Here is a 12,895-nt window from a genome sequence, read left to right as displayed (position 1 = left end):
GGGGTTAATTATTCCTCCATTGTTGGCGATGCCGGGGGCTCCGGGGGGGGGGGCACTCCTCTTCCTCAGCCAGTACAGTCCTCACACTGAGGGTGGTCATCCTCAGAAAAATGGATGGAAAAGGTTTTATTTTCTCACACTCTCTCACACACACACAGTTCAGGTGTGTGATCATACAGGATCCTGTACCCCCCCCCCCAAATAAAAACATAAGAGACAGCAGCATTTGACAAATCAAATCCTTTATTCAAAGCCGTCAGTCTGACATCTGAGCACAGACGACCTGAGGAGACGTCTACAGACCCCCCATGACCGGAGGGTGGTGGTCTGATGAATAAGGCTAGCGTTAGCAGTCAAGCAGTGACTGAGATCGGTCAGTCGGTCTGAGATCGGTCGGTCTGAGATCGGTGATCGGTCAAGTGGTCTGAGATCGGTCTCAGGCAGACTGGTCTCAGGCGGACTGGTCTCAGGCGGACTGGTCTCAGGCGGACTGGTCTCAGGCGGACTGACTGGTCTCCACAGAACCTCTGGGATGCAGGTGAGGTCAAAGAACAAGTCTCCCTTCCGGGACGAACAAGGACAGACGGCTGCATTTGAATAATTTGCATATAAAACGGGGACACAGAGAGTTGAGGGACTAAAACCAGCAGCGGGGCAGAAACCACAGAGCCCCCTCCTGCTGCGCCTGCTCCTGTCTCCGGCCCCCCAGGAGGGACACCAGGAGGGGTCATCGTGCCGCAGCCATAAGGCTTTAGGCTGCAGCAGTCATTGGCAGCCTGGAGCCCCGGGGGGGGGCCAGAGGGGGGAGCCAGAGGGCAGCCACAGCCAGGTGAGGTAGACCGAGGGGGGGGGGGGGGGGGGGGCTCTGTCTGCTGTTAGAGCAGGACACACGGCGCGTTACATGATGACACACGGAGCCCGGCTTTTTGTGATCTTCTGCACGGGGGTCCCATCAAACGCCTGCTGGATCGCATTCAGCACCTGGAGCAGGACAACACGTTACATGTCACTGTTGTTGTTTCTGTGTTTTAAACATGTTTCTGCCTGTCACTGTTGTTGTTTCTGTGTTTTAAGCATGTTTCTGTCTGTCACTGTTGTTGTTTCTGTGTTTTAAACATGTTTCTGCCTGTGTCACTGTTGTTGTTTCTGTGTTTTAAACATGTTTCTGCCTGTCACTGTTGTTGTTTCTGTATTTTAAACATGTTTCTGTCTGTGTCACTGTTGTTGTTTCTGTGTTTTAAACATGTTTCTGCCTGTGTCACTGTTGTTGTTTCCGTGTTTTAAACATGTTTCTGCCTGTGTCACTGTTGTTGTTTCCGTGTTTTAAACATGTTTCTGCCTGTCACTGTTGTTGTTTCTGTATTTTAAACATGTTTCTGTCTGTGTCACTGTTGTTGTTTCTGTGTTTTAAACATGTTTCTGCCTGTCACTGTTGTTGTTTCTGTATTTTAAACATGTTTCTGTCTGTGTCACTGTTGTTGTTTCTGTGTTTTAAACATGTTTCTGTCTGTCACTGTTGTTGTTTCTGTGTTTTAAACATGTTTCTGCCTGTCACTGTTGTTGTTTCCGTGTTTTAAACATGTTTCTGCCTGTCACTGTTGTTGTTTCTGTATTTTAAACATGTTTCTGTCTGTGTCACTGTTGTTGTTTCTGTGTTTTAAACATGTTTCTGCCTGTCACTGTTGTTGTTTCCGTGTTTTAAACATGTTTCTGTGTCACTGTTGTTGTTTCCGTGTTTTAAACATGTTTCTGCCTGTCACTGTTGTTGTTTCTGTATTTTAAACATGTTTCTGTCTGTGTCACTGTTCTTGTATCCGTGTTTTAAACATGTTTCTGCCGGTGTCACTGTTGTTGTTTCCGTGTTTTAAACATGTTTCTGCCTGTCACTGTTGTTGTTTCCATGTTTTAAACATGTTTCAGCCGGTGTCACTGTTGTTATTTCCGTGTTTTAAGCATGTTTCAGCCGGTGTCACTCACGTCGTCCTCATAGGGGAACCCACTGGTCTCCAGCTTGGAGAAAACGAGCTGCTGGTTGATTTTGATCTCGAAGCTGCCTGTGGAGCAGAAACATGAGCTCAGACCAGAATAACCGGACTTTACCTCCACATTACTGATGCAGACCAGATCAGATTACATCCGATGAGATCAGATACAAACACCTTGAGGGTCAGAGTTCATTTAAAGCTGACTTCTACTCACTTTGTCTTCCCACGAAGCCTGACACCACCGCATCAGGAAACTCTCCCTTCACCACCCGGGCGAGCTCCTGATAGCGGGGTCCGTACCCTCATCCGCCACTGCAGACCACAAACACACATGTACACAAACACGATTATAACCCGCTTTAGACCCGTTCATAACCCGCTTTAGACCCGTTCATAACCCGCTTTAGACCCGTTCATAACCCGCTAGCAGAGCGTCGTCTGTTACACCGGAGTTAGCTTAGCCGTGAGCTAACGATGCTAATGCTAGCTAACAGCGTCTCTGAGCTGTGATTTAACGAACTCAGACCCACGCGGGGTTTTCCGCACAGTAACAGCACGCGGACATGGGGGTAATTAGAGTAATTAAACACCTGTACTCACCAGTACTCCACTTCAATCGTCACCCCCATCGTCGCTGAGTCTCGGCCGGTTTCTCCGCTCGGTGCTCGGTGATGTAGCTCGGATGGTGTATGCTTTTATAACAAGGAGCGGCGCGGAGGGGCGGGGTTTAACTCACAGGGCACCCGCACCCAGGGTGAAGACGGCGGAGGTCACAGACACCGAAACCCACAGGAAGAACAGTCATTTCCAGCGTAAAGGAACAACCGTCCTCACCTGAGACACAGAAACGGGAGTCATCAGTATTTTATTTTGAAGGACTTAAGCGGAAGCTGTGTGTTTCATTTAAAACATTACTACTTAAATATTAAGACTGAGATTTAGACATTCACTGAGGGCTGGGCACATATTTAAGATGGTTGAGTAAAGTAGCAGGACTGTTTTCTGACTGGATTATTATCTAATCTGCAGTGTTTTATAGCAGCACTGCTTCAGTGCTTCAGACAGTCACCGCCCAGTGTGTCACATCCATTATACAGTTTAGACTTAGACTTTTAGACTTAGACTTTTCTTTATTTGATCTCCCATAGGGGGAAATTCTCATGTTACAGCAGCAACAATAGAACAGGGAGAGTGAAAAGAAGCAATAGTAAAAGAAAAAATAGCAATAGCAAAATAAATATAAATATAAATATATGGCTGTGATGAAATAAATATTTACACTATGGGATATTTACACTTTGGTTCAGAAATGTACAGGTATGGACAGGAATGAAGGAATGAAGGAGTGGAATGACATGGATGGAAAAACAGTGTGTTAACATCAGCCAGTGATGCTGCTGTTAAAGAGTCTGATGGCTGATGGGAGAAATGACCTGCGGGAGTGTTCCTTCTTGCAGGGTGGGGGCCTCAGCCTGCTGCTGAATGAGCTGCTGAGGGCCCCCACAGAGTCCAGGGAGCAGTCCAGGACAGAAGCGGCCCTCCTGACCAGCCTGTTCAGTCTCTTTCTGTCCCTCTCCGTGAAGTACCCTGAAGTAACCCTGGAACAGCTGTCAGTCTGTTTGTGTATCATGTGTTTCATACAGCTTTGGATCTGCATGGCTGCCACCTCGGCCAGGTCTCCCTTGTAAAAGAGATTTCTAATCTCAGTGGGACTTCCTGGTTAAATAAAGGTAATCCTGTGTGAGACAATACTGTTAAGTTAGAACTTTAATATTACCATAAAATGTTTTAGGCCTGCTCAAATAAGTCAGTCTCCCTCATTGTGAGAGTGGACAGATAAGTTCACTCTGTCCTCCACAGAGTCGCTTCTCCTCTATTGTTTTGCCATCCACAACTGTTAGAGTACCATAGCATCACTACAGGAACGTGCTATCTGTGACGCACAAACCTAAACAGCAAATCAGAAAAGGTTACGTACTTTATGATGTCCAACAAGCATTTAAAAATGAGATGTATAAATCAGTTGAGAGCTCCTCTGACCGCCCCCCCGGGGGTCCGTCATGAGCCCAGCGCTGCAAGTACTTTACGTGTGACCAGAATAAACTGCTTCTGAGACCTGACTGAAACCTCCGGCTGGATTCTTGGGCTGTCAATGAAAGAATCGGGTGTTTCTAATAATACACTACATGAATCCATTTGTTCACTTCTGTACTTCAGTTTTCTGTTATTACAAGTTTTCAGTGGCGGATTGGTTATGTTTAGTCACCTAGTTAAGTTGAGGAAAAGATGAAGGAAACAATAAGTCAAATCTAAATATAAAAGGCAGGAACATTAAACACTAAATATCTGAATTCCAACATAGACCTGGGTGTGAATAAGACCGGAGTAAAAAGTCATCAGTATGAGAGGAAACACTGGAATGAAGTAGGAATACTTCAGATGTGTACTTCAGGGGCAGTCTGGTAGTTTTGGTTGTAGTGGGAGTGTGTCAGTGGTGTCAGTGGACCTGCCTCAGATTACTCATTACAGACGACCTTCAGACTCATAAACTCTGGACAGGAAGAAGAAGAACACGGAAACACAGACGAGACACGTGAAGACACGATGCACGATGGCAGCCAGCGAGACGCCTGCATGTAAGTTTGTCTCATGATAATAATAATAATAATAATAATAATAATAATAATAATAATAATACATTTTATTTATAGGCACCAACACACAGTTAAAAACAAACAGTGAAAAAGCAAGTTAAAAAGTCAAAAAATGTAAAGAACCAAGGGGTGGGAGCTCTGCAGAGTGATGTTACAGTGAGTAGGCTTGTTTAAACAGGTGGGTTTTGAGGTGAGATTTGAAGATGGTCAAAGTATTGATGTTCCTGATGTCCGGTGGGAGGGAGTTCCAGAGGCGGGGGGCGGAGCGGCTGAAGGCTCTGGACCCCATGGTGGTCATACGGGCAGGAGGGATCGTGAGGTTGATGGAGGATGATGATCTGAGAGTCCGGCTGGGTGTGTTTATATGATGACGTCCTCATGTTTCACCTTAAAGAGCTTCCTGCTCCGCGTTTATTCATCAGGTGTCGTCTGAAAAGAGATCAGCCCTCTGATTTGTTCATTTTCTTTTAGTTTGTTGGTTTTATGTGACTATCCTTCTTTTAAAGGGTCATGTGACTCAAATGGAGGGAGTTAAGGTAACAGTTTTATCAGAGTTGAAAAATCTAAATTTCTCACCAGCCCAAAAACCCAAAGATATTTGATTTATTGTCATAAAAGAAGAAGAAAACCAGAAAACCACAAATGGTGTCCTAGTGTGACCCCCCCATCAGTCCTGTGCTCTCATCTTGTCCTCCTCTCAGGGGGCGGATGGCGTCCTTCGCCATTAAACGTCGTCCTTGTTGGAGGGAGGAACTCCAGGAGGAGCTGTGTGGGGAACCTCATCCTGGGACGGGAGGCGTTTGAGGCGGCAGAGAGCCCCCGGTGTTCCCGCCGGCTGGACGTGGTGGGGGGGCAGTGGGTCGCTGTGGTCAACACCCCCGGCTGGTGGTGTGACTTTGGCGCCAGGGACACGTGTGAGCTGGTGAGGAGGGAGATAGTGAGCAGCGTGTCGCTGTGCTCTCCTGGCCCACACGTGGTCCTCATCACGGTCAAGGTGAGCTCGGCCTTCTCAGAGCGCCGCCGCAGGGCCCTGGAGGAGCACGTGGCCCTGCTGGGGGGGGACGTGTGGGGCCACTGCATGGTGGTCTTCACCTGTGCTGACAGGGGGGCAGAGGAGGTGGTCCAGAGGGGGGGACAGGCCCTCCGCTGGCTCAGTGACAGATGTGGTCAGAGGTGCCACAGTGTCGTCCTGAGCCGGGACGGCGGAGCCAGCGAGCTGCTGCAGAGGATCCTGCAGCTGGTCGCCGACAACGGACACAGAGTGTTGGAGGTGCAGGAGGAGCTCCTCCAGGAGGCTGCAGAGCAGCGGAGCAGAGAGGAGGAGGGGGCCCGGCAGAGGAGGGTCAGAGCGAGGAGACAGCGGTCCCTCCTGAGAGGTGAGTCCAGCTCTGAACCGCTGTCCTCACTGAGACTGAAGGTCATCAGCTCGTCCGTTTTCTCTGGTCCTCTTCACAGTCAGGGCCGTCACCACAGGAGTAGTTTCACTGATCTTCGTCACGCTTGTGTTTGAATGTTTGAATGTGTTGCTCTTCAGAGCAGAACCCAAAAAGTCTCTGCAGGACGTCTTGTGCTCCGACAGATTCTACTGTGAAAGGACCCCCGACCCGCCGGAGCCTCCAAACCCTCGTTACTCCAGGACAGCTCAGTTTGTTCATCAATGAATAAATGAATAGATTATTTTAACATGAAACACAGATAAAGTCCACATCAGACCTCAGGCCTCTTTAGGCCGACCAGGAAATAGTCCCGCCCGTGAACCCTGTGGTCCTGGTCTAACGTGTTCAGTTTCCCTTTGTGTCCAGTCTTTATGCTAAGCTAAGCTAAGCTCCATGTTGAACAGACAAATAAATATCTGTTATGCTCAGATGAAGATGTAGCTCCTAAAACCTCCCTCTGCTCCCCCCCCTGGTCTCTTCAGAGAGGCTGCTGCCCCAGACAGACATCCGGATGGTGTTGGTGGGAGCAAAGGGTTCTGGGAAAACCTCCACGCTGAACACCATCCTGGGCAGAGAGGGCGGTGGGGGACTGAGGAGGACGGCCCAGTGCCTGGTGGGGCGGGCCGTGGTGTTCGGGAGGCGAGTGACTGTGGTGGACACCCCGGGCTGGTGGATGAACTTCTTCTGTGACGAGAGTCCGGCGTTCGAGCGCCGGGAGCTGCTGCTCAGCCCGTCCCTGTGCCCCCCGGGGCCTCACGTCTTCCTGCTGGTCATCCGCCCGGACAGAGCCTTCGGGGACGCCTGCAGGAGGGCGGCGCAGGAGCACCTCCAGCTGCTGGGGGAGCACATCTGGAGCCGCGTCATCGTGCTGTTCAGCTTCGGGGACTGGCTGGGAGCCACCGGTCCCGAGCAGGTCATCGAGAGCGAGGGACGGCCTCTGCAGCGGCTCGTGGAGCTATGCGGCAACAGGTACCACGTGGTGGACAATGCCGGGAGCCGGGACGGCTTTCAGGTCAGGGAGCTGATCGGGAAGGTCGAGGAGCTGCTGGCCGGCAGCGGTGGGCACTACCAAGTGCAGAGGAAGGTGATGGAGCAGCTGGAGGAGAGGAAGAGGAGAGAGGAGCAGAGAGCTGAGGAGAGGCGGAGGAGGAAGGAGAGACGAAGGCAGGCGGCGAGGTCTCGACGGGGTGAGAGTGACAGCGTCAGCAGGATGAAGTTTTACTGGGTGATGGGATGTTGTGAGTTTGTTCTCCATCTTTCTGACTCTTCTCCCCAGCAGAGAAGCTCGGCCGTCTCTCGGAGGTGAGGCTGGTGCTTGTCGGCGGGAGGAAAACGGGGAAGAGTTCCTGTGGAAACACCATCCTGAGAAGAGAGAGCTTCCCCGCCGGCTCCCACACGTCCTCCTGCTCCGAGCACCGAGTCACGGTCAGCGGCCGGGCGGTGGCGGTGCTGGACGCCCCGGATGGCTTCTCGGTGACCTCCGACCTCCTGCTGGGCCCCTGCGCCGTCCTCGTGGTGGTCAACGCGAGCGCCTCGTTCACAGACGCCCACGGGGAGGCCGCGGAGAGGCAGCTGGCGGCCGGAGGAGGCCAGGCGTGGAGCAGGGCGGCGGTGCTGTTCAGCCACGGTGACTGGCTGGGCGACAGCAGCATCGAGCAGCGCATCGAGAGCGAAGAGGCCCTGCGGAGGCTGGTGGAGCGCTGTGGGAGCAGATACCACGTCCTGGACAACAAACGGCGGGATGGAGGTCAGGTGGACCGGCTGGTGGAGCTGGTGGAGGAGACGCTGGGCGGAGACGGTTCAGAGAGCCGTCAGACGTCCCTCAGCTGTGAGTCAACTCTTTGTTCTGACTGAGAAAAGTAAACTCAGATGTTTTGTGTTCGTGTGGATCAGCGGACGAGTCACATGACTTCATCACGTTCACATAGTTAAAACAGGACCAGACTTCTATCGAAGTATCAAACCTATAGCGGTTTTATTTGACCTCACATATTAGATATTATCACACATTCATATTAAAGACAGAAACAGATTTAAGGAACCAGATTCATGTGATGAAAACTGTTACCATCATAAAATCAGGTTTTAGAAGTTTGTAGCTGCAGTTAAAGGCTCGTCTCCTTCACAGCAGCAGGAGGAGCTGCAGCAGGAGGAGGAGGAGCAGGAGCAGGTGCAGCAGGGTGTGGTACCCTGGACGCAGACAGCAGCTGCAGGAGGTGCTGCTCTGTCCCGGTGCTCCCTGCTGGTCTCAGGTTGACGGTGAACCTGCCGGTCCTGCTCCCCCCTGGTGCTCTTCATCACCTGAGGGCTGACAGCCAGGTGAGTCTGCTCTCACTCAGATATCCCACAATGCCTCTGGCTCCGCCTCACAGCCACCTGGCCCCCACATGGCGGCCATCTGAGTCCGGACGTCTGCAGACCCCCGTGGACCAGCAGGGCCCCAGCAGCCTGGACGAGCTGGAGGCCTTCATCGACTCCTACTCTCAGGTGGTCTGGGAGCAGACCCTGGACTCTCCTGGGCCCCCCCGCCCCCCCACGGAGCAGGAGGACCCACAGGAGGAGGGGCTCTGGAGGCTGGAGCTCCTGAAGGAGATCAGGGGGGACGTGGCCGAGCTGAGGAGGAGTGTGGAGCTCAGCTGGAGGACCATACGGGAGCTCCAGGGAGGGGCCGCACCCAACACACAGCCATGGTGACGCCTGGGGGGTCAGAGAGGGAGTCAGTGTTGTTATCATCAGTCTTCATCACAGGCAGACAGACAGACAAACAGGCAGACAGGCAGAACAGCAGTTCCCATGTTTGTCCAGCAGGGGGGGCTCCTGTATCAGAGGTCCGTCACATCAACATCGTGGAGTGGAAGAAGAGATGAGTACCTCCACGGTGAGGTACCACCACGGTGAGGTACCTCCACGGTGAGGTACTACAGGTCTTATCTAGTAAAAGTACAGAAGTATTAGCACCATAAATATCCTCACAGAGTAAAAGTAGTTGTCAGGTTCGTGTTTGAAGGCGACCAAAGTGATCCAGTGTACAAAGTACAATATTTACCCCAAAATAAAAACCCTGAGTTGAACTGAAGTTCTCTAACTGCTTTAATGTTCAGTGTCCATGAGAAACACAATAAACACATTAAACTCTACAGTGTGTGGCCAAAAGTGTGTGGACACCTCTGGTTTTCGTGTCTCTGGCTCTGAGCCGAAAGGTGTTTCTAATATTTTGGCCACCTCGTTCACACGTGAAATTATTAGAAACACTCTCCGACATAAAGTGACCCACCCCCAGCTACAATTTATATTCAGGTGATGTGATGACCAGACGTACCTGATGTGGCCAAAAGTGTGTGGACACCTGAGCCTTACAGAAACGTGTCTAACGTGAAGCCAAATCCCTGAACGGGACCATCCTGCTGTAAGAGCCCCCACCGCTCTGGGTCTGCGGGACATTGGTGTCTGGCTGCAGGTGTGGGACCTTCAGCGATGTTCCTGGACCCCCCCTTTGTCATGTCTTGTGTTATTTTACTCAGATGTAATGTGATTTATACTCATGCAGCAGTGATATTCTAGTGGGTTTACTAGTGGCTCACACAGGCACTCCTGGGGGGTCTGTTGGATGCTCGGGGGTCATTCAGCAGATGTCCGGCGGTCCGCAGCCACGAGACGTGCTTCTCATGTGTTTCTGTATTTCCAGGTGTGAAGTGATGAAACAGTGTGTGAACGTAGCGACACAGATGTTTAAAGAGCGTCTGAGAGAAACATCTCCTGAAGGGAGGCTGGGCAGCAACAGTAAAACTACAGTATGGACAAATGAAGTGATCATATCAAGTAAACATGAAGAACACGGATACAGGGGGAGGATGAAAGGTTGGAGGATCATAGATGAAGATGTGGCTCCTTCAGTCAGTTCAGTGGAGGGTGAGGACGAGGAAGAGGAGGGTGAGGACGAGGAAGAGGAGGGTGTGAGTTTAGGAAGCACATTCCAAATGTTTTGGTCCTAATCCGACTCATCTTTAGGAGGAAACGTGTGAAGATAGCAGGGTAAAATATTAACTCCAGCCCCGGGAGGCACTGGAGGAAGATGGTGATGATGTTTCTCCGATCTCCCTCTGACATTAAAGCTTCAAGCGTTGACATCAAGTGTTCTTCAGAGTCCAGTTTCCCCCGTTTACGCTCTGGCAGGTTAGAACAGAGACAGAATAAGTCAACGTCTATTTATTTATTACATTATGTAGCAGGGATGATGCTCACCATGCTAGTTTGGGCTGTTAGCATGCTAACATTGGCTAGCAGCTGAGGCCGGTGGGAAAATGTCTCACAAACAGGAACAGGTACGAATCCAGATAGAGGTTCAAAACTCAGGAGAAAGTCAACGCTGAGCGGAGACAAAGGACCTGAGCTGGTGGAAGCAGTGACTGACGGACAGGTGAGGCAATCAGGACCAGGTGAAGGCAATCAGAGAGGAGGTTACTACCAAATAAAACAGGAAACACTGGCTAAATATCAAGACTACAAAATAAAGGCGCAACAGGAAGTGAGACAGTGAGCTCAGGCGGTCTTTAGAGCTCTTAGTGACTTTCAGGACGTGACACCGAGCCAGTGTTCTTTAGGATCCATCCTCTGGGGGACATGAACGTATCAGAGCTGCCAGGGTGTCTCTGTGCTGTGAGTTAGGAATCATCCATCCATCACGCTCTGATGGGACGGCCTCCCCCAGCGGTGATGTCTGGGACACAATACAGTGTTGGTGTCTTTAGGCTCCACCTGGGGGGGGGGGGGGGCACTAAACATCCACCACAACACGACGACCACACCTCCTCACAGAGAAGCCCTCTGCTCCACCTGCTCCTCCAGGTCCTGGGACTGTGGAAGTGTTTAGATTGTCAGCTTTTACCATCCTGTGTCTTCTGGGATTGTGAGAAATAAAATGATCGATCTCACATCCACACATCTGCTCTTTCCTCCCCAGCAGCTCAGAGCTACTGTGTGGAAATAAACATGTGTGTGTGCTTCAGTGAGACAAGTCATGGCAGTAAATCCTTTTATTTTCAGACTCTTCATTTAGAGTCCAGCTGCTGCTGTTGTATTTATTCTTTACATCTGAAGGATTCTCCAGGTCACCAGGGAGCTGTTAAGGGACTGAAAAACCCACTGGAGGAGCCTGAGGAACAATGATTACCTGATGGAGAATAAACGGAGGACGGATGGAAATCAAGTCAAGACTGACGGCAGCCAAGTCCACGTCAGGTCCTGGTTTTAGTGACGCTCAGGCCGTCAGCTCTGGTTCCAAACTGTTGTCAGTAAAGGAAACACATTAGTGTGGAGCTTGTGGCCTCGCTGAGACCCCGTTAGCGCATCACCTTCGGCCTGGTGGGAACAATTTCTGTGGATGGGTTCAGGAACCGTCTGAACGAGTCCAGGCTTCAGCGTGGAGGTGATGGAGGAGCATCTGTCAGGAGAAAATGGGCTTCATTTGGCTCTGCTGCCACCTGGACTGGACCACAACACACACACACACACACACACACTCTTCCATCTTCTGTGGCTGAGCTCCATCAGGATATGCCGGGTCAGGGAAAACCTCAGGGGCAAAGTTCAGGAAACAATTAGGGGAAATAACGGCACCAGTGGATTTCTGCTCCGTTTGCAGTCTGTTTCTCACAAGGTCTCACTCGTTAAATCATTAACCCGCCGCTGGAGACCACAGAAGAGGAAAAACATCATGGCTCTATGCTAAAAATTTATCCGCCATCTGCTTTGTGGTGGCTGTTATGAGAGCTGTTAGAGGGAGGGATGAGAGGAGAGTAAATCAGTGGAGCTGATCTGAAGTCAGGTCCAGCGGCCGACCAGGCGGGAGATAAGATCCGTGTCCCGGAGGATGAGGACCTCAACACGTGGAAACATCTTCCTGGTCGAGGTCTGAGCTGTCAGAGTGTTTGGGGACGAGCCTGCTGAAGGATCCCCAGAGGATGAATCCTGCTGCACAGAGGACCCTCTGACTTAGTCTGTAGCGCCTCCAGCAGGACGTCTGTGTTTGTCTGATACTTTGGTCTATGATCAAATACCCATAAAACCAGTGAAGAAGAAGAAGAAGCTCAGTGTGTTCAGTGCTGATTAGCGACTGTTAGCATGTTAGCAGTCAGCATGCTAATGTGCATGCACTCAGACCAGCTGCAGACCAAGAGTCAAAAGTACAGGAATAAATAAATAAAAAGTAAGCATATAAATGATAAAGGTGGAGTGATAAGTAGACGCTCTTCATCTGAACCATCACAGACCAAACGTTTCCAGGCCTGACTGTGTTTACTGGCTGACACCTTCGCTAACATCGCTATGACTTTTATCACCTGATGGCCTGATGAACGGCATGATGGGAAAACAAGAGGAGGAAGGAAAAGCAGGTGGGTGAATACAGATTTTATGTTTGGAGCTCGTAGTAAATGGATCCATACAGTAACACACACACACACACACACACACACACACACACTCTGAGTCTCTGTGGAGGATTTCCAGGACATTAGCACTCAGCCATGTACGCTCAGTGAACGTGACGTGACGACCCACACAGGGTTACGGCCTTTGATCGTGGCCAATGAGACGAAGAGCATGGAGACGCAACACGACTACACACACACACACACACACACACACACACACACACACACACACACACACTGTCTCATACACACACACAGAAATGAACCTCACATGTTGCATGCATGGCTTCACGTGTGCAGACGGTGATTAACATCTGAAGCAGGAGGAAGACGAGGAGGAAGGTGGGCAGAGAGCATCAGCTGATCGGTGACTCTGTACTGTACTCATC

At 50.7% G+C, this 12,895-nt stretch overlaps 2 protein-coding genes across 3 annotated transcripts in view; one reads left to right on the top strand and one right to left on the bottom strand.

Annotated features, from left to right (window-relative positions):
* Nucleotides 1-225: 225 nt before the first annotated feature.
* Nucleotides 226-12,895, bottom strand: part of LOC139216753 (migration and invasion enhancer 1-like) — a 49,650-nt gene continuing 36,980 nt past the window's right edge. The window contains exons 2-5 of one of the 2 annotated variants that reach the window (XM_070847982.1): nt 2,586-2,656; nt 2,200-2,297; nt 1,978-2,054; nt 226-981 (exon numbers count right to left, since the gene is read on the bottom strand). In XM_070847982.1, the coding sequence (XP_070704083.1) occupies nt 898-981; nt 1,978-2,054; nt 2,200-2,297; nt 2,586-2,614 (288 nt within the window). In that variant the 5' untranslated portion in view covers nt 2,615-2,656 and the 3' untranslated portion in view covers nt 226-897. Of the gene's footprint in view, nt 982-1,977; nt 2,055-2,199; nt 2,298-2,585; nt 2,723-12,895 lie in introns of those variants that run through there. The other variant, XM_070847981.1, reaches the window with a different exon arrangement.
* Nucleotides 4,927-8,848, top strand: LOC139216973 (GTPase IMAP family member 8-like). The gene is made up of 5 exons (XM_070848226.1): nt 4,927-4,993; nt 5,341-6,015; nt 6,558-7,262; nt 7,355-7,903; nt 8,204-8,848. The coding sequence occupies exons 1-5, from the start codon at nt 4,927-4,929 to the stop codon at nt 8,767-8,769; spliced, it is 2,562 nt and encodes an 853-aa protein (XP_070704327.1). The 3' UTR covers nt 8,770-8,848.

This window comes from Pempheris klunzingeri, chromosome 17 (genome assembly GCF_042242105.1).
Source record: "Pempheris klunzingeri isolate RE-2024b chromosome 17, fPemKlu1.hap1, whole genome shotgun sequence".
NCBI lineage: Eukaryota > Metazoa > Chordata > Actinopteri > Acropomatiformes > Pempheridae > Pempheris > Pempheris klunzingeri.
Note: the sequence above shows the minus strand (reverse complement) of the source record. Positions and strands in the feature narration are given on the sequence as shown.